This window comes from Cygnus olor, chromosome 4, assembly GCF_009769625.2.
Source record: "Cygnus olor isolate bCygOlo1 chromosome 4, bCygOlo1.pri.v2, whole genome shotgun sequence".
In the NCBI taxonomy this organism is placed as follows: domain Eukaryota; kingdom Metazoa; phylum Chordata; class Aves; order Anseriformes; family Anatidae; genus Cygnus; species Cygnus olor.
In genome coordinates this window covers 20,976,090-21,003,781 of record NC_049172.1, presented here as the reverse complement: position 1 = coordinate 21,003,781, position 27,692 = coordinate 20,976,090, and the positions used below count along the sequence as shown (strand labels likewise).

Here is a 27,692-nt window from a genome sequence, read left to right as displayed (position 1 = left end):
CCTGCAGCATAAGGCACTCTGCTCCCAGCTCTGGTGTCCCCGTTGCTCCTTGTTTGGTGCTGACAGCCCTACGCCAAGGGCGCAGTGAGGAAAATGTGCGGGCAGCTGCTGCAGGCAGCTCCTTGTGAAGCCTCAACCAGAGGGTATTAAAAATGTCTGCTTCACCCCTAAAAGGTAAGTAAAACCCTAGAGATGCATGCATACACTACACGTGTATATACATATATATTATATACCTTCTCTGTTCTGTGATCGATGTCAGGGGATCGCGGTGTGCCTCAGCCTGTCCTGGAAGCCCGTCTGGTACCCAAACATACCTGATCAGTAACGGGCTGTGGGGGCTGTGCTCCGTCGGGGTACTGTACAGCTGACAGGACAAACAACTGCAGCAAATATCAAAGCCTATGTGATAATCACAGGGGGAAGGAAATTGGAAATGTGCTTAAAAATATTCTAATGTTTACTGGTTGGTTCTGTGTGACAGTTTGTCTGTGGGCCAACTTTAGGAAGCCAAAAAGCAACACAAAGGTATTTTAGTGCAGCTTTCAACTACCAGGCTTGTTATAACAGAGAAGATTAATTTGTTCTCTCTCTACTATGAAGTATGCTGTTTGTAGGCCCTTTGTCTGGCCTGGAGGTTGCAGGGAGAGCGGAGGAATGTCATCTTCTACATAGGCCTCTCACAGGGCCACCGCTCCATGAGGACTTTCCCGTGAGGAGCATAGCAGTCGCCTGTGTTAGTTTATGACCTTGGAGATGCCGATCACTCAGAGTGGATTTGGACTTGAGAAGCTTTTAGTTCAAACATGCATGTACCTGAGACCAAGGGGGATGCTGATAAGGATGATGAATGTGCTCAGCGAAGGAGTTTTTGAGTAGCGAGACAGGAATGCTGTTACCCCCTTAACCTGGCACTTGGGAGCTCACGGGTAGCTACAAGAAGTGCCTGTGTGTGTCACAGGTGGGCTGTGCGTCCCCATGGGCCATGATCTTTGCAGGAGTGAGCAAATGCCCCTGGCCATGAAGGAGCGGTGCCTGCTTGCAGTCAGGGGGGATGCAATTTGGGCTGGGTGCTGCCAACCACAGCACACCTGGGATTTCCCTGCTGGGGGAAACGGGGTGACTGATGGGCCCTGGCTATCAGTGACGAGCTATCCACCATGGGGAGAGGGCATAGCATCTGCCATGAGTAGATGTATGGCTGCAATCAACCCTCCCGTTTGTTACTGTAACGCTAATCACGGTAGTAAGCTTTAGCTTGCGACTGCTGTCCAACTTCTAGGTGAATGAAGCTGATGTCTTGTTAATTATCTTTGTGAGGAGTTCAACAAACCATTTGAACAGTGCTGTATGGCTTTGCTGCAAGTAGCTGCCTTCTTCGGTCACAAAGCTTTCTGCACCCAGGATCTTGATCTGCTGGAGCTTCCCTCCATGATCACGCGCTGTGGCTCGGGAACAAGGTGTGGGGTGCTCCCCAGGCTCGTCTTCCTGGGGCAGCCGCCGGCCACGCTGCAGTTCCTCACATTGCTTTCACTGTTAAATAAAGGACGTATTTTTCCACTTGGGTTCCACAAGGCTTGCTGTGCCCAAGGTAGGGAGACTCTGCCCAAATCCACTTGCAAATTTTCTCCAGTTCTCCCTCTAAAGAAGAAGAAAGGTTTGGCATCCCCCCAAGATTTTGCTTCCATGGGTCTGCCTCAGGGTTTGGATGGATGGTAGAGGGACAGGACTGCAGCACGCACAGCGTCTGCCTGTGCCTCTCCCTGCTGTCAGCAGCTAGACCTCAATGAACGGACCTCAACCAAGTCTACCTACAGGACCGCAGAGCAGACCCAGGAAGGAATTATACATGGCAAAATGAAAGTAGAATAAAACGTGTCTTAAATCCAGAACTGAGATCTTAAAAAATCTTCTGGGCAACTTCTGATCCTTGTAATTTAAATTCTTTTAAAGGCAGCGGGTAGACACCTGACTCCAGGAGGAGGTTTCAGGTGTACATCTCTGAGCTCTAACCGAGATCATTAAGCCTCAGAGAAACAGTTTTCTGAGAAGCTCTCGGTTCTATTTGCATTACTGACGCTTGGTAAATACTTAGTTAAAACTTCCTTTTCTTGCTTTTAGAAAGTCTTTTTCTCTGTAGCACCAGCTCGCTTGATCTGTGCTCTGGGTTTGTATTTGATGTTGTGCCAACCTGCAGCCTGTGGAGCTCAGGCTTGCCCCGCACGCCTTTCCCACTGCGTGCTACTGTGTGGGCGTTGCACTGACCCCACAAAATAACTCACAAAATAATGAAATCACATTTTGGTGACCACGTTGGGCTTCAAAATCAGCTTGGTATTTTCCTTGGAAAAGCCAGTTAGTGTTACGACATGATTGCATAGCCAAAAGCAGACAGTGCATGGCAAAAAGCCCTCATACTTACATAAATCTCAAACTGCAATTTTTCTTCTTCCCCATCGTATTTAGTTTCCTGTGTGCTCTGAGCCCTTCATGAGCATTATGGCACGGCTTGACCAGCACAGGGAAGAGAGCTGGGGGCAGCCCTGCAGGGATCACCCACCTGGGCTCTGCCCTGTACCCAAGCGGTCCCCAGCTGGAGCTTTGTGCCGCTACAAGAGGGGTGACCCAGCCTTCCCACCTCTGCCCTGGCCTTGTTGCCACCTCTTTCCTCCCCTTCTCCTGGTGGGGCAGCATCCTCTGGCCCCGGGAAGGTGGAGGTGTAGGGCTGGAAGACCAACCCCAAGGGCACCTAAACCAGCGCTGGTGGAGCAGCGTCTCCGCTGCTGGCTTCCTTGGAATTTCCCCTGATTTTTTTTTTTCTGGGAGGAGGTTTCCTCCTTCCTCCCTGTTTCAATAAGCTCACGCCTCCTTCCAGCCCGTGCCAGTATGAACAACCCGAAGCCGTACCACCTTTTAAAAGCGACAGTGGATTGGCCTCAAAAAGGACTGGCAACATCAAGCACAGGTTTAGTCGATAGCTGCGGTGTCTCTTAATATGCTCTTTCAGCTCCAGGAAGCAGAAATGTGAAAGCTACCTGTTAGTTTCTGTAACTTGCAGGATTTCCAAGAGTAAAGAGAAGGAAAAGCTTAAATATTTTTTTCTACTTCTACCACATGCCCTGGCAAAGCTCCTCCTGTATAGCAGTCATGGTAAAAATTACTCATTCTTGTCTCTTCCTTGAAAGAAATTATCTGGTTCTTGGCTGTTATCACACACCTCTCTTCTGCACAAAGATGAAGCAGCAGTGTCTTCATTTTTGTAAACAAATAGACAAACACATTTCCATGAAAATCAACAGAAATTTCATGTGCAAGAGTCATCTTTGCTGCCCCAGCAGGAAAAGATATTTCCTCCTGCGTTTCACATTTACCAGTGAAGTGGGCTCAGATTTAGCTGCTGAAATTTGCAAGAGAGCAGGAACTAACCCAGGAGGGCTCAGAAAATCCCTGGTATGGCTTACAGTGCAGGGAGCTAGGGGCTCTTGGCAAAGTTTCCAGTTAAGCCAGCCCTGTGCATCCTGATGGGTCTGGGAAAGGTATATGAAGATGTGTCAGGGAGAGGAGAGGGCAGAGCAGAGAAGGGGAGCACAGTGGGGACAAAATGGGGGGCAGAAATTCAGCATTGGTGTGAACATCCATCAGCACACCAAGCCGTATGAAGAGATGGTGTGTTATGAAGGGTTGTTCGTGCTGTGGTGCTCTGCTCACCGCTGATAGCCACTGCTCATCGTGCCTGAGATTCGTAAAACAATAAGCTGATAATGGCTATTGTCCCAGTAAGAACAAAAGCTGAACTTTCTGGTTTAGCCTGGTGCTGGGTCCATGGATAATCTTCAAAGAGAAGCTACAAAATTTAAAATGCATTAAGCTCTGGGAAGCTTGAAATCTGGCACACCTGGTTTACAAAGATTTTCTTTTCAATTTTTTTTTCTTTTTGCCCTGGATGCTGCTGTGTGTTCATTTTTCTGTTGGAGTGCCAAAGGCAATTTTCTCTGTCGAGTGCAGACTCTTGACCTTGGAGCGGGATGACAAGGGAGTTATCCCAGGGTGTGCCTATGCCTGTCAGGCGATACGAGGCACCAAATAGAGCTGTCTGTCTTCTTTAGCTGAAATGGTTTCACAAATACTTCATAAGCACCCATCTCCACAGAGAGGAGAGCTGTCTGCATTATCTCGGCGTGTTCAGTATTGAGATTGATGACAACTAGGGTCACTGGTTAAACTGTCTAATCCTGACAAGCCGAGGCAAAGGGAGGAAGCAAGATGGCTGCCAAAAATGCCCATGAGAGATGGCAGTCCCCACAGCAGGCCCTCCGGAGACCTGCGGGTCTTCGCATGGCCCTCAGAGCAAGCCATACCTTTTGCAGGCTGCAGTGGGAGCAGTGGAGACCCAAGGTGGGAACTGGTCACGATGATCCCTTGGGGACTTCATTGTGCATGTGGCAGTGACCTCACTGACATTATGACGGCACAGGTGACATCACGAGGCTTGTGCCAGGGGCACCTCAAAAACATTTGGGAATTTCCTTGTGGAGGTGTGGAGTAGCTCTGTGGGCTCAGTATTTGCTCGAGGTCTTCTCTTCCAGCCAGCCTGAATTGGGAGCCACAAAGTCAACGATGTGAGTGAGATCCATCGGGTGCCAGCCCCACGCCTCTGCTTGACTGGATCAGGGATCAGAAGAGCCCACCTGCTGCGGGCCACAGGCTGAGCAAGGAAATAGGGAAATGGGCAGAGAAACGGATTTTATTGCTCTTTCTTCCAGAGCACTCATGAAAATTAATGGCTGTTTCATTCACAATTTCTTTGCATTACTGGTAGGGGAATCATAAAAAAAACACAACACACCACAGTTGTTTCGGTATATCAGCGCATGAGCTGCCTGAAGGCGTTTTTAGTGTTGTTTTTTTTTTGCAAAGCAAAGCGACAAGCGGATATTTTAGGCAAACTGGTGTGCCATTTTCATAATTAAAATTGCATGTTACCTGCAAGTATGAGTCCTTTATGACGGCGATATTGCTGAGCTGCATAGTTTGAAGCAGTAATCCTGCCTCTGTCAAATACGTTGTCTAAGCCTCACCCTCGAGCCTGGTTGTAATCTGGCTAAAAACCACCATCAGAATGGCCCCAAATTCCCAGCAAGTAAGAGACAATTATAGGCTGGAAGGCACGTGCAAGTTTCTCTCCTATAGATAACTACATTTAGAGGGTTAAGACATAGCAATGCCCTTCTTCTCCTCTCTTATCAATTCCCTAGCCTTGCCAGCCAGTAATTTCCTAAGCAGGAAGACTTTCCTGACCCTAGCCAGCCTCACTTCCCTGGTATGCATTGGGTATTGTTAAGCAGACAGTAGCTAACTGGACCCTACCTGCTCACCTACCCAGATGGCAGCTACCCCATTGCCAAAACTCAATGCTGTCACCAAGGATTTTCCTGAGGAGGAAGGTGGGCACAGCTGCCACAGCTGGGAATCTCCATTCCTTTTCCTGCTTGTGTTCCGTGGCCTGGTTTGCCCCGGCATCCGTGATGCCAGCAGGGCTGAGTCAGGCAGAGGTGCAGGGCTTAAAAAGCCAGCAGTCAGCTGTTTCCTGGCTGCTGTTTAGGCTGGGGCTGGCCCATCACTCCTCACATGGAGGCGCCCACGGATTTCACTGGGTAAGTGCCTGAGTAAGGGCTTCTGCACAGGGCTTTTTGGGAAGGGTGGCAGACCAGGGCCCAGGGTGGAAACACTTGGCTCCTGGCAGAGCAGAGACCATCAAATAGCAACTCCTGTTGTGATTTTCAAGGAACTTCACAAATGCCAGCAGTATTACTGTCCTCATGTCACAAAACAGGTTACCGAAACCAAAGGGTAAAGCTAAACAAAGTGCTGCCTTGTGGACTCTTGGTTGCAAACCAGTTTTCATATGATGCAAACTAAGTGAATGTGGAGCTGTATTTACCTACAAAGGCTGTCACGAGTTTGGGAAAAGCTTTAAGAAACACCTACTAGAAGCCCTCTTCCACGATCTTTCTTTTCTTAGGCAGAAGTTGCCATCAGTGCTCACATCTCCACTGTTTTAGGGCATTCACTTGAAAAAAACACAGTTCTCATGTCTTTTCGCAGGGCATGACAAGAAGAGCACCAGGCCTTCATGTTGTGGGCACATCTCCTCCTGGCCCTTCTCCACACGTCCACTGCTGCAAAGCCAGCAGCCTGACCCAGCTTACATTGACCCTTCGTGTGCATCAGGGCCATGCTGGCTGCCCACGTGTAGCTCTCCGCTGAGGCAAGAGACAACTCCAAATTGCCCCAAATCATCACACAGATCCCTTGCTAACACACTTCGTATGCTGCAAAACTGCAAACAAGTGAAAGATGCACAACCACCATTAAAATATACATATTTTACCTCAGCATTTCTTTTCCATTCTGTGGCCCTGCTGATTTCTAGGGGAATACTCTTTTCCCTGAGGTTGATTTGTCTTTCTGCCCTTAAACACCATAAATAATGCTGTTTGCTGGGGACCTCCTGCCACTTCAGATACATTTCAAAGAGACCAGTCTAGATCTTCAGAGGTTTCTTCCCACCAGCAAGGTAAACTTCTACCTTTCCAAACAGTTCAGGGGCACTTAGAAGTGCCACTTCACCCATTTTCAATACTCAACTATAAAAACATTGTACGCTGTCTTTTTGCCTGTATCCCTACTGGGAAATACCAGGTCAGCTTTCATTGCTTGCTTGGAAGGAAGAAGTCCCTAGAATTGAGAGTGCGTGGAAAGGAAGGAGATGCTGTTCCACCCCAAAACAGGAAGCTACAAAATGAACATAAACCAAAGTTAAACAAACCCCCACCAAAATTCTGAGGAAAAAAAATATTGAATCAGTAACGAGAGGTTAAAGAAGGGGGAATGAGGAATGATGAAGTTTACTCAGTATGTACTCATTGGGACCACCTCTAGCATCGTCCCACCTGTCCTGCCTGCTTCTCTCACTTTCGGGTGCCACAGACCAGCAGAGCGGGTGCCACCAGCACCCACGAAACGCCAGCATCCTCCTGATATCACTTCAGGGCATGATGAGCCCAGGTGTTTATTGCCCAGGATAACTGGGCAATATGCAGGGAAAGGTGTGTGCCCGATGGAGAGAAGACCAGCTCTGCAAACAAGGTGAGGGAAGAGGTGATAAAAGCAGGGTGGGAGCGGGCTAGCAGGCTGAGGAGTAGCCTTTAGGGGAGAACCAGCCAGGGGCAAGGAAGACATTGACAGCAGGCAAGCGTTGCTGCAAGTGCAAGGGAAACAACTATGTGGCATATTTCACCACACAGGTTGCTTCAGAAAGTGGTGGTGGTGAGAAGAGAAACTCAGGTAATGGAGAGAGTAAGGTCAATGCGGTGGCATGCGCTGCTCCCTGCGAGGAGAGGAGGGTGGTGGATGTGGCTGGCACTTGGGCCTTGGGGTTGTAGACAAAATGGTGGCCCTGATATTAGCGCTTAGTGCCTATCAGGAGCAGAAACCTAAAAAAGTCCAGAGGTGTAATTTGGCTCCTTTGTTCTTGCAGGTAGGAATAAAGAAACAGAAGAGCCCAACCAAGCCCTGAAGTTACCTATTGACTCTGATCAGTGGCCGAGATGTCAGCATGAAGTGCTCCGCACAAAGGCGACACAAAGGTAAGCCCTGCCCAGCAGAACTGAAATGGAAGTGTGATGGGAGAGATAAAAGGCTGGCATAATGGGGAGAGGAGGAAGGCACCAGGTAATAACAACACAAGCATGACAGGATCATGACAGTAATTTCAACACACTAAGACTAGTTATTTTAACAGGCAATCAATGGCTCAGGTGAATGCTGTGAAGCAGCCCGGAGGACAATAAGGATGCTGGGGGGTCCTTTTTCAACGCTTAGGGCTGAATGAGCATCTGAAAGTGCTCCTGGGACATGCTGACAGCAGCACAACCAGAACTGGTGGGTTCTGAGGCGAGGGGGTCCCGAGGTCTTGCTGTGCTGGCTGCTTAAGCAGGGGCTGCAGAATTGTGAGCTGGTGTTGTTAAGCTCTGCTCCTGACTCTGAAGGACCCGCTGTGGTTCTGGACAATTTATTTGACCTCTCATTTCCCCTTTGGTAACACATGGGTTCACACAACGTCTCCTTGTAAAACTCTTTGGGATGCTGGTAAATTTGGCCTTACAAATTGACAGATTTTCTAGACAGCACTGGCCAGAGAACAAAAAACAAGGAATGGAAATATCAGAGGAGCCTGAGCTGGCAGGCAGTGCCCCGGGGAAGGCAATGAATGAGAGCAGATGGAGTGCCACAGGATCTGAACAAGGTCAGAACTGAGTGGGTGATAGCTCGAGGGGGCAAAAAGTGCTAAGGGATGCTGCTGTGAGTGAATTTGGGAGAAACAGGTAAAATACCACAGCTTATGCAGAGCGTGGTGGCTGCAGCCTCCTCAGCTGGCTGCTGCCCCCTCTCTCCTTGTGTCCCCCTTTCCTCTGCTTTCCCTTTCACCCCTTCTGCCCCCTCCTCTAAAACATGATGTGTTGCTGTGGTCTTGGGGGTTTCAGATGGTGGGGGTGAGCTTCCTAAATCTGTTTTCTGACAAGCATGACTGGCACCTTGTTGTCAGTGCCTGCAGCTGAGCAGCATTTTGGACCTGGGTCCCCCCATTTCTGCTCACACCCGGCCCATTTTTGCTGAGCTCTGCGTGGGCAGCCGGTGACACGGAGTGTGCAGGAGGCAAAATATTAAACTGATAGAAAAAAGGACCTTGTACTTGCCCCATCACTACCAGATTTCAGTACCTCCGAGACACAAACTGGGATTATTACGGGTGGCAAAGGTGGTGATGGATGGACTCAGCAGGGCTTGTGGGGTCCGGATGGAGCTCAAAGACCACGCACAGGAGACTTGCTGGGATCCATCCCGAAACCATCGGACACCACCCAGGGCTGAGCAGCGGGCTTGCTTCGCTTTTTGGGGAACCTTTCCGCGCTGGGACAGGGAAGCACCCCTTGAGGGATGCGCTGCGCTGTTTCTGGCCGGGAGGAGGCAGGATAACGCCCGGCCCGGCCCGGCCCGCTTGCAGGGGCGGAGCAGCCGAGCCGTGCCGAGCCGTGCCGGAGGTGTGCCGAGGGCGGAGCGGCCGTGCCGCGCCGAGCCGTGCCGAGCCGTGCCGTGCCGGGGCTGCGCTAGGGGCAGCCCGGTGCGGTGCCCGGTGCGGAGGGCATGCCCCAGGGCCATGCCGCGCAGGGCCGAGCGGTGCCTGCAGATCGCCCCGCACTCCCTGGCCATCGTCCTGGGCGCCGGGGGGCGACCGGGGGGAGGCGGAGAGGGGCCGGGACCGGCTCCGGGACCGGGACCGGGACCGGGACCGGGACCGGCTCCGGGTGCGGGGGGAGCATCGTCGGAGCTGGGTCGCCACCGCATCGGCTACGAGATCTTCGCGGACTTCAAGCGGGAGAACATGCAGCACTTCTGGGACCGGCGGGCCACGGCGGCGGTGGCCGAGACCTTCTTCCTGGGCTGGATCGACGAGCAGGTGCTGCTGGTGCAGGGCAAGGAGGAGCACCTCGAGGTGCTGCGCCAGGGCTGGGCGCGGCGATCCCTCAAGCCCCCCAGCGGCTTCCACATCAAGTGCCTGGGTGGGTGCCACCGCGACGGGACGGGACGGGAGGGGACCGCAGGGCACAGGAGGCAGCCCCAGTACACGGCCCGGGCGCCCCCGGGCTGCTGGCAGGGGTCCGGGAGTGGTTTTAGGGTGTGTTGTGGGGTGCTGGTGCCAGCCCTCGTCCCTTGGTCCCCAGCAGGAGTCTTGCGTGTTTCAGGCCAAGCTGGTGTCTCGCCAGAAATGTGGGATGCTGTGGGGGCTTGGTCTTGTGTCCTGGTGTCGGTGCGGAGTTGTTGGAAGCACGAGAGGATTGAGGGGTGGAAATCCTGGGGAGGTGTAAGGCAGGTGGCTTTTGGAGCGGTGAATGGAGAAGTCTGTCGTGCCACGGTTGGTTAAGATTTGAGTTACAGTGCTGTGCCCCAAGGGGAGTCCTTCACAATCCTACATGCCTGTGGTATAGCCTGGGAAGTGGCATGGCTCTCCCTGAAACTCCTTCAGGGAAAAAAATAAATCCTAGCATGGACAGCAAAAATGCTTGCAGCACTGAGAGTGGAACCTGAGTATTCCGTGTTTCTCAGTTTCGTTTTTTGACCTTGGCTTTGAGTGTTTTTAGCTGTCGTTGTCCTTCTGGAGTGGGCAGCACAGAAGGACAGGCGCAGTGGTGTCCCTCACTCAGCTCCCAGCCACCTCTCTGCCACCCGCTGTCTCCCCCTCGGATCTGCTCAAACACAATGATTTGACCTGTGCAGAGGGGGAAGCTCGAGACAAGCTGCCCACTTAAAAATGAGTGGATAGACCCTTTTTGCTCATTATACAGAAATTCCCTCTGAACCTAGGCAACCAAACAGCATTGGAGAATGGGTGGCAGATCCACCATGGGGATACTAAAGTTTTTCTGCGTTCCACCGATGTATAGAAGAGCGTGAAAACTGCTTGGCAGGTAGCAGGCTTGTGTTGTGGCTGGGGTTTGGACGGAGCTGCTGTTCACAGCCAGCAAGCAAGGGGAGAGAGCCTGCACGTGCTTCCCACCGAAGGCTGCTAGATGCTCGTGCCTTCATTTGGGGAACAGAGTGTCATGGTAGGTGTGGGGACAAGGCTGTGGGTAAGGCTGGCTGCTTGGGGCAGCTCCCCTGGGCCTTCTGGCTCCGGAGGAGCTCTGGAATGGGCACTGTTACCTGGCCGTGATTAAGGGTCGGTGTTTGATCTTTGGGGTGTTGTGGACCCTGCCCGAGGGGTGACATTCCTCAGCCCATGGCGCACAACGGCCGTGGGGCGCCGGGCTCAGACCTTGGCGTTGCTGGTGGCAGAAAGGAATGTAAACAGCTCTCTGCAGCCCGTTTTAAAGTACGGAAATACAGCTTTTGCTAGGGGTTTGTGTTAATAAGTAAGCTGCCTTGTGTGTAAATAATATGCTTTCCTGGCGGGTTATCTTCAGTGTGACTTTGCAGGAGGCTCGAACCCAAAGTTTTCATTTGACTTTAAAAATAGAAAGTGCCTCTTGGTCTTTGATTAAAGCTATGAAAGAAGAGCAGGGACCTGCTTCTTGCACCAGAGTCTTGCCTGTAGTGCAGTGTCCTCAGCTGCACTAAACGAGATGGGAACAACTGATCTATGTTTTCTTTCATTGCCTTTTTTCCACGGCCAGACTGATCATGCCGGTCATCTGAGTAGATTCAACATGCACATACTGTAAGGAGACCAGGGGAGTTTCTCAGTTAGAGAAGAGTCAAAGTAACGGGCCTGGCCTGTGGGCATGAGCATATGCTTAAACCTGTGTATTTGTGTTTTCAGCATAATTAGGTGTAAGTGGCTCTGCCTTACTTAGGAGCCCTCACATGGTTTATTCTCCACTGTGTAGTGCTGAAGTGGTGAACGGGCCGCTTACGGACATGCACCCAAAAAAAGAAGTCCCCACGAGATTTGGCTTTTACGCGGCAGTGGTGAGGTGAGGAGCAGCAATCTGTTACTGCCTGTTGATAAATAACTGAGGGGGGCAATGGGAGAAAGCGGGGCAGTGCTTTGCTAAAGGCATCCCAACCTGCCTGGGGTGGCAAGGCAGGGGGTGCCTCCTCTTCTTCATCTCATGGCCTTTGTGTGCGTGGACAAGGGCAGTGCCTGCAGGGTGAAGTGCTCAGGTGACCCCGAAATTATGAGCATGTCAAGGGACTGCTTTAGTTCAGGGTTTGAGGATACAGGGAACAAAGTGCTTGGCATGTAATGGGAAAACTCGCTTCCGGGGTGCTGTCCTGAAACCAAAGGGCTACATCGGAACAGCTTGCTTGGCCTCCGTTTTTGCCATGATCGGAGTTGCTCGCGTGTTAGGAAACTGGTGGGTGTATCTCGGCTTTGAGCTGGCTGAGGGGGACGCTTTGGGAAGCCCACGCGGACTTTGAGTAAACAAAGCCACAAAGCCAGCATGTGCTAAGTTTGCTGATTTGGAGGGTCGAGGAACCCGTCTGTAAATCCTGTCGGTCCCATGATGAAACTCGTCGTCTTTGCTAAGAGTGACTTGAAGCTTTCTTGTAACTTTGCAATGCTTTTGTAACTTAAGTCTTTAATGAGCGTTATTATTTTAATAGGATTTCTTTGACACACCTTCCATTTGCTCCCACTAGTGTTTGTCATCCTGGAAGCTGATTTTTTTCCCCCCCACTGTTTTCAGCTCTTCAGTGCCTCCCCAAGCAAGGCACTGCTGGTGTAGCAGTCTTGAGGGTGCTCCACCTCATTTCCCTGTCTCCATCGCCTTTTGTGTTCGCAGATGGGACTTCCTGCTGTATTTCTTGCGCTTGAGTTTTGGGCCTTGGACAATGGGCGTCTTTGAGAGGTTTTCATATGCTTTGTGGAAGGGCCATGCCCTTTTGCAAGGGCTGCTCTAGCAGTGAGCTGAACTGAAGTGACCAAACTTTGCAATATTCCTGCGGTCGTGCCCAGAGCAATTTCTGCAATTACAAGCTGATGTTTCAATTGGCATTTTCAAGAAATGTATGGGCAATAATTAAACTAACTAGCACGAGTTATAATTCAGCGAAGTCGGTGGGGCTGGGCTGCTGCCCATTGTTTGTGCTCAGCCAGGCGCAGGGGGGGACGAGTTTTTTTTGCCACGCTGGGAGCTGGAGCTAAGTGTTCCCTTTCTTCCCTCTCCCTGCCCTGTTCCCTCTTGGCACCAAAAATTAAATTAACACTCCACCAATTTAGGTGCACTAATTTTCACAGAGTTTTCTCCAGTCATTAGTGGATGATTATGGTGCTACGTAGACTATTGGATATTAAATGTTTTTCATTTATAGCCAGTCATAAAACATGAATTGTCTATTTTTTCCCTCCCAATTATCTCCTTTAAATGAAGAAAATTTCTTTTCAGCAAGGGAGTTTTAGGTTTCATAGTAATAAAACCTCTGAGGAGGAGTTGACCACACACTCATCTACACCTTTTGTATGCCTCATAGTATTGCCATGGGAACTTGAGGGGATTCAAAATGCAATTTTTTTTCTTCTTCTCTCCCACCCCAACTTAGAGCTGCCTAGAGATCAGCTTTTATTTCTGTGAGGCGGCTATTGCAACCTAAAAAAAAAAAAAAAAGATTTGGGTAAATTTAAACTAGTGGCTTGACTGAGGTGCTTATGAATTTGCTCCCAGGTTTGAGTAAAGAGCTCAGAAGTGCCGGGTTGGGCCTTCGATGTACTTTGTTAGAGCAGCCTTTAGAGGCTGGGAAGAGGGGGGCAAGAGCTAAGTGAGCACGGACTGCATAAAACGTGCCTGATTTTTGTGTATGGGGTTTGTGCTCACGTTTTGGTCGTGAAACCTTGGAGATGGAAATGTGTTTTGCTCTTAAAGGAAGCTGCAGATGGTTTTGCAAGACTAACACAGGTTACTGCCTTTATCTAAAATGCACTGTGAAAATGAAAAACACACAGGAAGGAAAGATATGACTTCATTTGATTTCTTTTTCTCCCCCCCTTCCCACTCCTCATGAAGAAGCAAAGTCAAACACACTGATATATTGTATTCATTGTGCAACTCAAGTCAAGGATTTATAAGGTTAATGGACAGCTCGTGCTGTCTCTCTCCCTTCTCCACCTCCTTTCCCCCCACAAAGAGTGCCATTGTGTGGTAGAGAGCCCTTGGTGGTGGCTGTGACTTTAGCAGCAAACTCTTTTTGAGTGGGCTCTTGGGCTGCCTTCGTTGTGTGCCGAATGAGCCCCATCTTGCTCTTCACCTGACCTTTTTTTTTTTTTTAAAAAAAGAGGAAAACAAGCTTTTTTTGCTCCTTTTTATTCATTTTCAACTTCCAGTGCAGGAACTCGGCAGGAAGGAGGCGAGTATTTTCTCCTAACCTGTCGAAGGCAGGCTTAAACCTTCAGCAAGCTCTGATTGCAAATCTTGCCGGTAATTTCCTTTTGTGTCACGGTTAAGCTCTCTTTGTAATTTGCTTGTGGAGGCATATTGCCTAATTTTATATTTATCAGATTGTAAGGATTGTAGTGGGCTGAGTTCGGACCTTGTACGCATGTTGCCATAGTCTAAAATTTGGCTTTAAATGGGTTGGTTTGGATTCACGGAGAAGTATGCTTTCAGTGCACAGATGTTATAGGAAGAGTCAGCTGTGTATGAAAACACTGCTGTCCCAGGGCTTGACTGGTGATTTTTTCATTCAGCGATTTTGTGAAGTGGATGGCAGGGACGTCGGCCCTCTCTCCAAGCTGTTCTGATGCTGTTGCCTTGGGCCACTCATCCAGATCTCGAACCTGTCCTCCTGGCCAGCAGCATTGCAGCTTGTCCCCGAGGTAGGGCATGCCAGAGCTTTACCACATTCTTGTTTGCATTCGCGACATCTAGTTAGGGAGAGTAACAGGAAAGTTGCAGCCCGGGAGTATCAGGTGTCCTCCAGGGCTCTTGGCATTCAAGCCTGCCTTCAGAGCGCACCACGCCTGCCTTGGCTTCAGCAAACACGCGATGGCTGGGCTTCTCCCTTCTTGGTAGTCAAGGAAAGCCAGAAGTGTTTGGAGGAAATAAAAGAAAAGCTGCAACCAGATGGTGGTTTCCATCACAGAAACCGTGGCTGTGAGATGTGGGGATGGAAGGAACATCTTAGTAATCAATTCCTGCAGCAGCAGAAATTTAATGGGGTTCTGAAATTTCAAGCCCTCTAACTTGTTTCTACTTTAAATATAGAGCATAAATGCTTTGATTGTTTTCTAATGATGTTGACTGCTGGAAATGTTATTGCAATATCCAGTTTCCACTATTGAAATTACTCCCTGGGTGGGCCAGATCTGGAAAGGTTTTTAAGGATATTATTTTCTTCTTGGAATAAAATCCCTTTACCTAATATATAAACATGCTTTCTTCTGTCCGGTGTATTTGATCCCTCGGTTTGACCTGGAGTTTCACCTGAGACCTGTGGTGAGAAGCATATGAATGCTAAGAACGTACAAGCGGGTATATTTTGATGAACCAAGGTGCTTTCCTGTTGACATCTGAGCATATCTTCACAGCTCTTTTTTAATCAGGCTCCTGCTCTGAGTCACAGCAGCAACAGAGCATGCAGTCAAAGGGTTCTTCTTCTTTATTAAGTCTATTCTGATTTTTTTCTTATGAAAGGAAGTTACTATACAGTGCACTTAAATACGTACCATATAGCGACTTCTGTAGTATGTTTTCTGGAGCTGGACATGCTTCTAAACCACGCAACATGAGACTTTGTTGTTCTTGTTCCTTGGGCTGGGGAGGCCAAAGTAGAAGTCTGGAAGCAGTCAAACACAGTGCTGTATTAGCTTAACCTTGAATTCCACTGTCAGCTGATTAATGGAGCGATTAATGAGGGTGTATCAGTGATTGCCTTTTGAGAAAGGCAAACCACCTGAACTCTATGAAATGACTCCACGCTTTGTTCTTTGCAAAATTTATACACTGTGACAGTGAAAAATGTCTCTATCTGAAGAGCTCGGTTTGGGTAGTTTCATGAAGGTGTATTTTTGAAGCAGTTTTTGCTGGCTGTTAGTGCTTCAGAAGGTCTGTATGCTACTTATCTTTGGAGGAGAACAAAGATAGCAAAGGCCGCAGTGCTAGGCCCAGTATGGGGAATCCCACCAAAAAAGAGGAGAGGGAAGGTGATCAGTCCCGGTGGCTTTCCCACTAGCACAGCAGGTGTGTTTTGGGGGGAAGACCTGGGTCTGGACTGTGGCAGAGCAGTGGCTCAGTCCCTGCACTGGTAGCAGGGCAGAGCATCGCTGTGTCCATCCTCACCTGAAACCACAGCTGTGGTAGCTCCTGCTCATCTGCTCCCTTCCAGTTGCACGTACTGTAATGTACGTTTTCACTGGGTGCTCAGAAGGAACAAAGGAGTAAGACTGCAAGGATGGTGTTTAACACTGGGGCTGTAAAACTCACAATGTATTATTAGCATTAGGGGAAGCTGGCTGCTGACAGTGTGTTTCAGGCATGGCAGCGGAGTCTTACGAGGTATTGTGGGGCTATTTTTTTTTTAAAGGGAACTTTTTTGGTACTTTAAAAACAAAAAAAAGCCTACATAAAATCTAGAGAAACTCTCAGCTTAAGAAAAATAGGCGAATTATTATTCACTCTTTCAGACTCAAGTTGTATTTTCTACTTTGGTAACAATATCCATGAATATTTCTGTCTATATGCAGTGGATATGAAAGAAACAGGTTTTTGGATGCATAAGTCTTTCTCCACGTTATTGTGAGTAAGACTTGGTAGCCTAATAAATATATCAGCTGCCCCTGAGCCTTGCCAGCCTCTCCTCAGCCTGTGTGGGAGCAGACTCCGGCCTTGCCTCTTGCTCCAGCAGGCCAGAGTTGAATGTTTGCTCCTGTGCTCGCGTACAGCAGGGTTGGTGCCCAGACACGTTCCCCTCTCACTGACAGATGAAATAACAATAGCTGGCGTTAAGAGCAAGCCCGGTGTTTTCTTTGGGCTTCCCTAAAGGGCCTCCTTTGTCTTCACCGTCTCCACTCAGGGAAACCCGTACACCTTGCTTAATCCCAGGGTGCTGTCAAGGTGCTCTGGCTTCTGAAGCCAGAAGTAAGCCAGACGCCCATGCACAAGGTTTCCAGAGCTGGTCGGCAGGAGGTTGTGCCCGGGTACTCCCTGAGCCCAGTGAGGTGCCTGCATCCTGCTCAGCTCACCTACCAGCTGAGTGATGATGGCTGGATGAGCCTGAATGGAGCTTTTCAGGTGCTTGGTGTCATGTTATGTGCAGCTGTGGTCTGCTGGTGAGGAGGTCAACGACTTGCATCTGCTGTTCACTAGGTAGGTCTTTAACCAGTTGCAAATCAGGATTTTAAGGTCTGTTTTCAGGCAAAGATGGTATCTAACACACTAGGCATTATTAACATAGCATGCGAGGTTATTATTATTTTTTCTTTAAGAGGGTGTGTATTTTGCTCCTAGATTCTTTCAAGAAAAGGGAATTTAAGGAGCACATTAACCTACTGTTTTCAAAGTGGAGCTGAAGAAAGCTTTGAGGACACTGAGCTTTCCTGACAACACTATTAGTTTGTCATAGTTTTCCTTTTTGTTGAAAATAAATACTTCCTTTTTTTTTTTTTTTTTTTTTTTTCTACTGGCTGAGAAAACCTATGCATTTAAAGAGGAAAACACTAGTTTTGTGAGAAGCTAAAAGTGGCAAAGAATAGTCATGAAGAGGTAATGTAAACAGTTGCTGTAAAGAAAGCGTGAAAATTAAAACTTCCAGTCTGTAATCTGAGATGCTCTAAAAACAAGTATGGTATTTTTCAAACAAGCATCTTCAGAACAGGTGTCACCCTTGTAGAGAAACCTCCTTTATGAATACGAACATCTGGAAGGAGTGGGAGACCCAGAGAGGAGGGAGGCTGGCCAGGTTTGTAGTGGTATGGACAGGTAATCTTGAACGCAGTGCTTCTTGTGGTAGGGAAGCAAGTCTGATAGTGTTAGATCTGTTCTGTTTTTATCAAAAGTGGAGACTTTGGTAGTATTCCATGCATTTTCGTAGGTCTAGCTACGTACAATCGTATCCTATCTTTCAGCTGACTAGGAGATGCCTGCAAGGTGTAGAAGGAGGAGTGTAGGACTCGTAGGGCTGCGAAGCTTTGCAGCTTTTCTCAGAGAAATTTTGTGTCCTGAAGCATCCCCCAGTAGAAGCTTAAAGTGATTTTCAGCTGGAGTTCTTGTTACCTTCATATAGATGTGTATGTGCAGGTGTGTATACGTGTGTGGGTTTTAAAAGCTATATGGACAGAGGTTTCCCATTTCTTTTCTCTGAGTAGTCCAAATTCAGCAAGACACCGATGCCCACATGAGAATGTAGCTGCCCAAGTCTGACTTCAGTGAGAGGATTCACACTTTTATATGTAGGCATGTTGTATGTTCTTGTACTTGCCTGACTGTTGTTAGGAGGTTCACCTGAGGAGTTGGTCTGTCTGGTTATTTCCAGAGTGGGTTGTCTGTGTCTAAGCCAGGAGCCCTTTAATTGCGATTTACACTTGCAAAATCAGAACTAGTATTCTTTCCATTTTTATTTTTGATGTGTTTAATGCTCTGAAGAATAAACAGCAGAAGAATTAATCCAAGTGCCTTTAGGTAAAGCATCAAGCAGAAGTCTTAATTAATACTTTATCAATAAAAGTATCAAGCAAAAATCTTAATTAATACCTTGTCAATAAAGATGAAGTAACAAAAAGGAGGCAGCTTGACCTAAATCCTTTCAGTTTCTTTCATTGGGCAGGAGTTAGTAGCTCTCACCTTGTCATTTTTCATTCATGGTGATAGCTTGTAGCCTTTAGTTTATAGATTTCTTATTAATTCAAGTCCTTTGTTTTTATTTCCAAGGTATTTTTTTTTTGGTAGTTAGTTTTTGTTAGAGTTGTACAGCCAGAGCTCCTTGGTGAAGCTGATGCCAAAGAGCTGTTGGAAGGTCTGTAGGGACACGCTTCTTGGCTACATTTCAAGCACAGCATGGCTGTGAAATGTTTTAGTGTCAGAATCACTACATCTATCATTGTTCTGCTTTTTTGTGTCAATAGCTCGCCTCATTCAGTGACATATTTGATCTTAAAGAGGAAAAGCAGATTTATCTGTAGCCCAGTGCCTTAGTCTCTTTCATTTTCCTGCTCAAACGATTTTTAGACTTCTGGTTTCAGTGATTACTTAAATCAGCTCTAGTGCCTCCTTTCCAGTGTCTCCAATGTTTATATTGAGACAGAGGACAAAATATATCCTATCTTTTGGGAGTCGCTAGACACCAATCATCTTGTGAACTGGAAGAAAAGTGAGCTATAAAATTCAGAAGGTTGATTTTTGTGACAAATGATGAGGGTAAAAAGGAAATAAATTTGACTTTTTTTTTTTTCCACTAGCTAGGAAGTTGTTGAACAACTGAGACACACTATTTCAATTTTTTCTTGTTTTCATGCTGATGAACACATTTGCTCAGTGGCTTGTGCATCTATTTCCAATTCCTGAGGATTTTCCACGGCTTTGAATCCTTTACATTGCCTCGTGTCTCAGTGAGTAATAACCAGATGGTGTAATGGTCCTCAGCTTTCTTTAATTTCTATTTCCAGCAGAAATACAGCAAATATAAGCCTTGCTTTTCACTATTACCTTTCTGTAGGCTCTTTGAAAGGAGTTCACAGGTCATTTGGGGTTCTGCAGACGCCAAGTTGAAAACCGATGACCTTGCCAAGTCCTGTGTTTAACACCCAGGTGCACAGGTACCTGTGCTACTGAAGCTTGTGCTCCACTCCCAGCACGCTGCAGATTTCATCAAAATTTGCCTTTTCTAGTTCACAGCTCCTGATTTGTTCCCACCTATTTTTGTGTCCAAACATTGTTTCTTGCTTGTGTTTGACAACACACATGCTTTGGGGCCAAGGTCTTTGGTGGTGGCTCTGTCAGGTTGATGGTGTGTGGGCACGGGCTCAAGGCCGAAGTCCGTAGGTGCTCCTGCAGTGCAAACAATTAAGTAATTGTACTCACATACGAGGTTACTTGTGAATGGGAGGTAGTCTGTAAATAGGCAACTGGGCAAAGAGTTCTTGCTCAAAACCTGCCTGGATTTGCTTTACCTGTTTCTCACCGCTTAGGCTGTAGTAATTACTTGTTGTGGCACCTCTCAGCCTCCCTCATGAATGAGTTGCATGCATAAGGTTTTTGAAAGCTTTAGTAGAGAGCAGTGGTGAGTTTGCAATCACATACTTAGAGATATGTTTGGCATGAATATGGAGCCATAAACACACAATACTTTATAAATGGCTATCTGTATTTTATTTGCTATGGTTGTTCACTTAAGAAATGAGTACAGAGCCCATTGGGTCAGTAGGCATGGATGTAGGCATGTCATACTGTCCTAGTCTGTGGTATTGTGTTCTCAGCATATCCCCTAGAAACACCAGCAGTAATTGCACAGTGTGCTGCAGAAGGGAACTGGAGCCTGTTATATGGTTATATGGTGTTTCTTTCAATGAATGGCAAGGTAATGATCGCTGCATGATGTTAGGTAGGTTTTAGGTATCGGGCTTTTCTTGCAAGCTTATTCTTTCCTAATTATTGTTTTAAAAAAAAAAAAAAGTGAGATTTGCACCTCAAGTCAAGGTCTCAGTGCTTTTGCAAGATGACCAAACTTTTCTACCTCATTAGGCTGCTTGATTTTTTTCCTGGTCATGTTTCAGCTGAACATAAATGTATGTGAACTAGTTTCGAAGTGGCCAGCTCAGGTTTGGTTTGCATTCCTCAACTCCAGCAATAATTATGGACTTCAGCAGTGGCTAACTCATCCTGCTGCTCTGGCAGCCTGTGACGAGCTGCTGCAGTAAGTGACTTAAGTCCCTGGATGGAAGCTAGCTCAGGTTTTTTAGACTACACTTCAGTGCTGGGATACTGCAACCCTCCTTTCCAAACTGAGCTGTTGCAGTGAATTCCTTGTGGCTTTCCGCTTCCTGCCTTTTGAATTTCTTTTTCTGACAGCTTGGGAAGCGTGGCTTTTACCTTTATCCGTAACTGACCTTTTCTTAATGCTGTCTCGCCGACTAAAAGCTTGCGCTGTCATGCAGGTTCTCATCTTCCTCTCCACTGGTGGCTTTGTGCCAGGATCTCACCAGCCTGATGAAGTGTGGATAACAGCTTGTCCCTCCCCAGCCTACCTGCTGCCCCCCTGCTGGCAGAATCGTTGTTTTTCTCTTTGGCTCTCCTCTAGCTGCTTCTACAACCACCATCTTTCTCTGGGATGTCAGGTCACTCCTAGTGGTTTCCAGAAGTGTCTTAGGCTGGAGGTGGTGCTAGCCGGGGCTAAGCTGTCGAAAGTTGGCTCTCGGAGTGGATATGGTGGTGTTTTGCTGTGAAGTCAGACCATGCGTTTTGTAAACAGTGTGGTTTTGACCCTTAAAAACATGAGATGGTTAAGGCAAGGCGTGGTGCCAAACAGCTGTGGGAACAACTGGGCTGAGAAACAGCATGTGGGCCTAGCAAATGGGGACTTCTTTGGTGCTCACAGGGTATCTATGGAAAGCACTTGGGTCAAATGTTTGACTACAGGAGTATAGTCCCTTCTTCACATTTTTAGCAGGAGCAAATCTCCCTCTTGGTCTGAACTGCCACCATGGTTTCAGCTGGCGTGGGTCAGCACTGTGAAGGTCTCCTCTCCTCTCCCCTTCACTCTGACATGGGAGCCCACAGTAAGCCAGGTCCTAACATAGGATAGAGACCTGGATAAATCCTTATGGACATGCAATCCTATCTTCTCTGAATTACAGTCTGAGAACAGGTATTTGTGGGATCGTAAGGCAGTTCATAAGGCTCATAAGGAGCCTCCAGAGGTCTCTGGCCCAACCTCCTGCTTGCAGCAGAGCCAGCCATGAGAGTAGGCCAGGCCATCTAGATATAACGCCCCATTGAATATGGTGGTGGCACCTAACAGCAGATCTGGTGGATGATTTCCACGTTTCCTGTGTGTTTTGCTGTGGCCAGGTCCTTTTGTAACTGGCTCCTGTATAACAGGTTCCCCTGGGTCCTCCAGCCTCAAGTTTCTCTGTGCAGTGGGAGACCCGGGAGCACCAAGTGTCGTCTGGCGTGTTCCACCCACGCTGTTTGGACACGCTTTTTTGAGACAAATGGAATAACTTTTTGAATCACAGGGATGTGAGCAAGATTAGTTAGCTAGTGCCCTTGGATGCAATGGGCTCATTCTTTAAAGAAAAACAAAACACAGCAAAAAACACCACAAAATGTTGGCCTGCCTCAGCTGTACTTGTCTGTTTTGACAGACCTTAAGGTGATTGACAGAGCCATAGTTGCCAGCAGCTTATTAGAGGAGGATCACTTATTACCACACTGCTTGTTCTTGGGAAAGATTATTTTTTGTGTCAGCCACTTCCATGGTTTACTTTTTTTTTTTGCCAGAAACCTAGCAATAGCTGCTGTAAGTAACTGTAGTAGACCTTTTGAAATAGCCAGTAAGCCTGACCTTTCTTTAATTTTAAATGCTGAGAAATGGGGGGTTGTAATGACTTGGTGATGGAAGTTCCAGAAAACAAATTAACCAAGTTTATTTATTTATTTAAGTCTTATAACCTCATTTTCTACTTCTTGCATGACTTTTCTTTCTGCAGTTGACCTGCTTCTTGTGCAACCCCAGTCTTTGCTCAGCTCATTAAATCGTGCTTTCAGTCTGGCTTTAGACTTACTAACTACTCTTGTTAGTGAGCATTTCCTTCTTATCTCCTGCCTTTCATTCTTATCTCAGCCTTTGGGTGGAAAACACTTTACAGAGGCTACAGGCCTTGAAGTTGGTCTCCTTGAAGGCAGGTTGGAGGAGACATTGACCATTCATGCTTTAATTTCAGTGTTTCTGCAGCCTGGTTGATACCCTCTGGGCTATGAAAATAAGTGCTTCATTTGTCTTCTGAATAAATTAATTTAAAAAAAGACAACCTCAAACCCTAGTTACATATTTTTGCATGGACCATGATGTCACTAAAATACAGGAACCATATAAAGTTTGTAAGCTTTCTGGCCCATCTGCTGCTATTGCTAATATGACAGATCTGTTTATCTGCTAGTGATGCAGGGTTAGGTTGGTTATGTTTGGTGCTGGTTAGCAGATACAGACAACTACACCACAGCTTCTGGACAGGGACTAGTTAGAGGAAGAAGCCATCTAGGTGTTTGACCGATGTGCTTTTAGCAGCCGTTACCTAAACCCTTCTGGGTTGCTGGAGGAGGAGGCAAGCTTGGTAACTTTAGAGCTTCTCACTCCTTCTTGAATAAAAGACAAACAACTTTTATTTGTAGCAAGACAGCAAGAGTTCGATTGTGTTTCCAGAGAAATGAGGTATATAGATGCCTCAAGCTAAGAGGAAGACAGGAGAGAGAATATATGAAAACCTAGGCTATGTGATTTCTTTTGTCTTTTTCTTCTTACTAACAATATCCATTTTATCTCCTTCTTGCTCAAGAAAATATGTTTTTCTGTTGATTTATTAACAGATCAGCTTCTAAGAGTCCAGCCAGGAAATACTTTCTAGGTCTCCAGAAATTAGAGTGCTCTTTCAGAAACAATTTACAGCTCTCCTCATGGTTGTGAAGATAATATCAATAACATCAACTGGGTAAAACTATTCTGTAAGTGCTGGAGCCAAACTCAACGCTGGACTCAGTAGAGAGGAGAGGTCACATTTTTTAGTTATTCCAGGCTAACATTGAAGGCTGCTGATAAAATTGAATATTCCTGTTATTTAGTTGCTAGCAAGAATAAATACATTTTTCTGTTGTCTTCTGGACAAACTGTATCTTTCTTTGTAGTGCTGTAAGTGTTGGGTTTTGAGTGGATTATAAAAGATACGGTGGAATAAAATCAAACTATTCTCTCCTTGTGTATTCCAGTTATTCTGGAACACTTTTGCGTTTAAACATTACAAAAGTGCCTCTGTATAAGCAAAGTTTGCTGCCAGTTGAGTGAGAATATATACCTTTCCTGACGGTAGAGCTCATACAAAATATGCTGCTCAAAGCATTGCTAGAAATACATATAGTGGCATTTGCAAGCCCAGGCAATTATACACATGATTTTATAAATGTAGAAGCCAGAGGTGCCTCTCTGACTAATATATTGGAAAGGGCACGCCTCACTTTATTAGATAGGAGTCTATTCTTTGATCAAGTCACTAAAGCTATTTTTTTCTCTCCTTTCTGATTAGCTAGCAGTGTCTGGGCAAGTTATCCCACACTCTTAGCTCCCGACTCCTTGAAAGTAATACATTGTCCTCTTTCTTTGGAAGCTTCAAACCTGAACAGGCTGTGGTGTTGCTCCTTTTTGAAATTTATTGCCATGCAACGTAAACAGCATGTGAGGGAAAAATACAGATGTTATGTCAAAAGGATTGCTGTTGGTGCAGCTTCTATTTCCTTCTCTCTGTGTGTTTGCCACATATTTAAATGAAATCTCTTTTCCTTCACCATCCCACGTTTGTGTTGGGTGTCAGCGTGTGTTACAGTTGATGGTGGTGGCACTGGGCATGCTGTGCTCGTAACGCTCATGACTGATGATGAGTGGACAGTGCTGAGAACGCAGATGCACTACAAACACAATTCAAATGTCTTTGTTCTTTTTCATCAGAACATGTTTGGTATGGGAGTTTAACTGCAGGGGGTGAGCTACCTTGTTAAATGGAGTTGGTTTGTTTGTTGAAGGTCACAGCTTTTCCACTGGAGGAGTTTTTGCGTACTTATTCTGGCTGAGAAGACAACTGGACCAAGAGCTTTTGCTCAGTCTTCTTTAGGCAGCAGCCCAAGTACTCAGGCACTTCAACCTAAAGGATAGAAAAAATATTCGAGAAACATACAGTTGACAACAGTAAGGTAGATGGAGAATTGGGGAAACTAAGACAGGAAGTTAGGCTTCCTCTCTGATTTTTGACATTTATACTGTTTTACGAGTTTGTTTCAAACCTAGTAATGTGTGATCCTCAACCATTCTGTGATTTTTTTTTCTGTCTGTAAAGCTATTGTATAAGAAATAGAAAATGAAACTGAAGTTGATATTATACCAGTGCATAGCTACTGTGGTGCATAGGTTTGTTGCATACTTTGTGAAGTTTGTTTCCCCAACTTGGAGAAAAACACCAAAACAACAACAATAACAACAACAAAAATGCAAAACACACACACACACAAAGAAGTAGAACTGGAAAAGATGTAAGGAAAGGGTGCTCCAAAGCGCAGAGCAGCTTCAGTACAAGGAAAGGCTGAATAGGTCATGACTCTACAGCGTGGACGAGAGGTGTCTGAGGGAGGGATATTGTGGGAGCTTGTTGAGTTATGAGTCCTGTGGAGAAAATTAATAGGGAGATGATGTTCTTCTGTCGTTTCTGATGTAAGAATTTGGGAGCATGCAAGTTAAGTTATTAGGAGGTAAGTTTGAAACAAACAAAAGAGCTACCTTTTCACAACACGTAATTAAATAATGAGAAAGTCATGTTTTAAACGTTTAGCCTACTCCATGTTTCTTTATGAAACATTTCTCTTAATAATAATAAAAAACCCTGAAGGTTTTTCTGTTCAAAAGTAAATAGATACATTCATAGAACAAAAAATCTAGCATACACAAGAACCTCTTTGTGTACGGCCAGTTCTTGCCTTGTTCCGCCTGTGCCAAATGTGAAGCTAGTTTTTGTAGCCACTGAGGGCTCCTGGGTTACAGGAGATGACACACATGGAGATGTTTCCTTTCTGCTCCATGTAACACAGGTGGTCATCAAGTCCAAGGGGCCAAAGGGAAGTGTCTTGGCTGTGGTCTCAGAGCAATTACGGCTTGCCATCCATGGTTTGACTTCATTGAGAAGCTGGGCAGTAGGAATTGGAGATAGGGAGCCCTTCTAGCTGAAAGCCCAAGCCTGGGTGTATTGAGTGAAAGATCCCAGCTTGGAAGTGCTGGGCTTCAATTCCCCATTGTGGGGCTGAATGGGGTCAGTGCACTGGTATGCCGCTGATTGTACAATCTTCCTTGTACAGACACATCATTTTCTTCATCTGATAATTTGTTTCAAGGACCAGAAGAGTGAGTCTGTGGTATTTGCCCCTGACACTGAAAGAAAAACATGGGGACCTCCCAAGAGCTTATAGGATTGCAAGGGCCTACGTGAAGCCAGGGGTTCTTGGTGTCTGGCGCTCATTACAAAAGGAGATTTTTACTACGGTATTCATTTAAAAATGGACTGTTTAACTTACAGATGCTGTGCATTGCACAAAATGAGTTCAGCACGTTCGTGTCCTGATCTCAGCAAATGCGTAAAGAGATTAAATGCTTCTTCGCAGGGGTAGTTATAATGACTTCAGTGTGATTACTCATGTGAATATTTTCCATAGCGTGACCGTAACGTACAAACATTTGGGGTAACACATAATCTAGGGAGGTGAGGAGAATTCTTTCTGTCACCTCTTTTGAGTAGCATGAGCAGAACAGAGATAATATAGTTTGTTAATTCCCCCAAGAAACAAATTAAAAAAAAAAAAAAAGCATTACCTGTGTGCTGTGAAACTATTTGGCAAGTAAAAACATACCCGTTGAACTCTTTTGGAACACAGGGTCTCATTTAGGATTTTTGACGCTTTCTGGTTGTTGCATAGGTTTGTGTGTTGTTGCTTTGTTTAATGTTCCTGGTGGAATACTTGATTGGGGCAAATTACGTGGCATTAAACATGGTGGGCTTTCTTTCTGTTGGTGTCGTTCCTTCAGCTTGGGCCAGGCAATGAGAATGATCTACATATTTTTTCTTATTGTATTGGGCTGTATGTAAGGGGTGATAATAAGGGTGGCACTAGCTGGGCACTCTGTAACTCCTGTAGGGAACACCAAGAAGCAAGATGCTCACTTGAGAGATGCCTTTCTTACATCTTATGCAGTGGTTTGAGAAGTAGTTGCTTGGGCATCCTTTTTTAGGTGGATCTGCTCAAGGAGTGGTTTCACAGGAAATTAAGAATTATTCCATCTGAATTAAGAGCTCATGACATCTCCTCTGTCCCCACTGCTTCCAGCAGTGCGCCCCTGCTACTTCCCTTGTGTTGACATGAGCTTTTACTGGGCTCTCCAAGAATTGCTTTGATTTGCTGGCCCTGAAGAAAACAAACCCAGCCCGGCTGCCTGGATAGTTCTGTCTGTACTCGGCTAACTCCTTAATGTGCACCCCCCAAAATTCCAGGAGCAGCGGGGAGAGCAGAAGGAAGGGAGGGAGGAAGGTCAGGGTGTAAGGTCCACCCCACGTGGGGCATTGGCAGCTTGTAGGGGTTGGGGGAGAGAAGTTGAGTGTGTTAGGGACTGAACAGAAATAGTAAAAGTGAACAGAACAGATGGAATATGCATTTGTTTGAAGAGCAAACCCACTAGAAATTCAATGCACGTCATGCTCGGGACCTTGTACAGGTATGTGTGTATACTGTGCTGTGGCTGTGTGCCTGATGTGAGTGGGGTTGCAGTGCTTTGGACTTCTGAGCAGCGTCCAAAGGACCCTTTCCCTTGAAAATCAAGAAATAGTTTACAAGTTTAATGTAAGATTGAATAGAGATTGAATATGGGGTTTTCAGTATACCAGTGAGCTCTTTTCCCTCCAAACTTTTCATTCCCATTAAAAAGCTCAGATCAGGTATGTGTTGGCATGGGATCCAGTGGCTTTCCTCGCTGTCACATAGGGTTGTTCTACCAAGTACTCGTGCACATTTTGGGGACTTATCCCTGCTTGGCTCCATTGACGTTATGGGTACTCACCCTGAGCTCCTAAACTAGTAGCAGAGCTTTATAAAACAGGGCTTTTATGTTTACTTCTGGTGAGCTTCTTTTTACTACAGGGCAGCATTCTAGCAAAGGGCATCTTGCACTAGGTTGTGTAAACAAACTGCTTTTACTCTCTCTTGCTTCTGTCCATCCAGCTTATTAGCCGCACTGTGGAAGCTAAGATATGTGCATCTTGCTAGCTGGTGGGTAAAGCGTAGTTCATTTTGCTCTAAGCCATTTCTTGAGTTTATATTACAAAGGGTAAAACGCTTTGACGCAGTACAGAGCAGAGGTTCAGCTATTATGGGTGTAATTATCTCGATAAAGAATGTAGGATG

At 46.6% G+C, this 27,692-nt stretch overlaps 1 protein-coding gene and 1 long non-coding RNA gene across 2 annotated transcripts in view; both read left to right on the top strand.

Annotated features, from left to right (window-relative positions):
* Window positions 1-4,492: 4,492 nt before the first annotated feature.
* Window positions 4,493-6,395, top strand: LOC121069854. The gene is made up of 2 exons (XR_005819682.1): window positions 4,493-4,619; window positions 6,106-6,395. It is a non-coding gene; the product is annotated as an uncharacterized LOC121069854 (long non-coding RNA).
* Window positions 6,396-9,117: 2,722 nt separating this feature from the next.
* STOX2 (storkhead box 2) overlaps window positions 9,118-27,692 on the top strand; it is a 142,247-nt gene continuing 123,672 nt past the window's right edge. Inside the window, exon 1 of the mRNA XM_040554995.1 lies at window positions 9,118-9,623. Within this exon, the coding sequence (XP_040410929.1) occupies window positions 9,221-9,623 (403 nt within the window). The 5' untranslated portion in view covers window positions 9,118-9,220. The remainder of the gene's footprint in view (window positions 9,624-27,692) is intronic.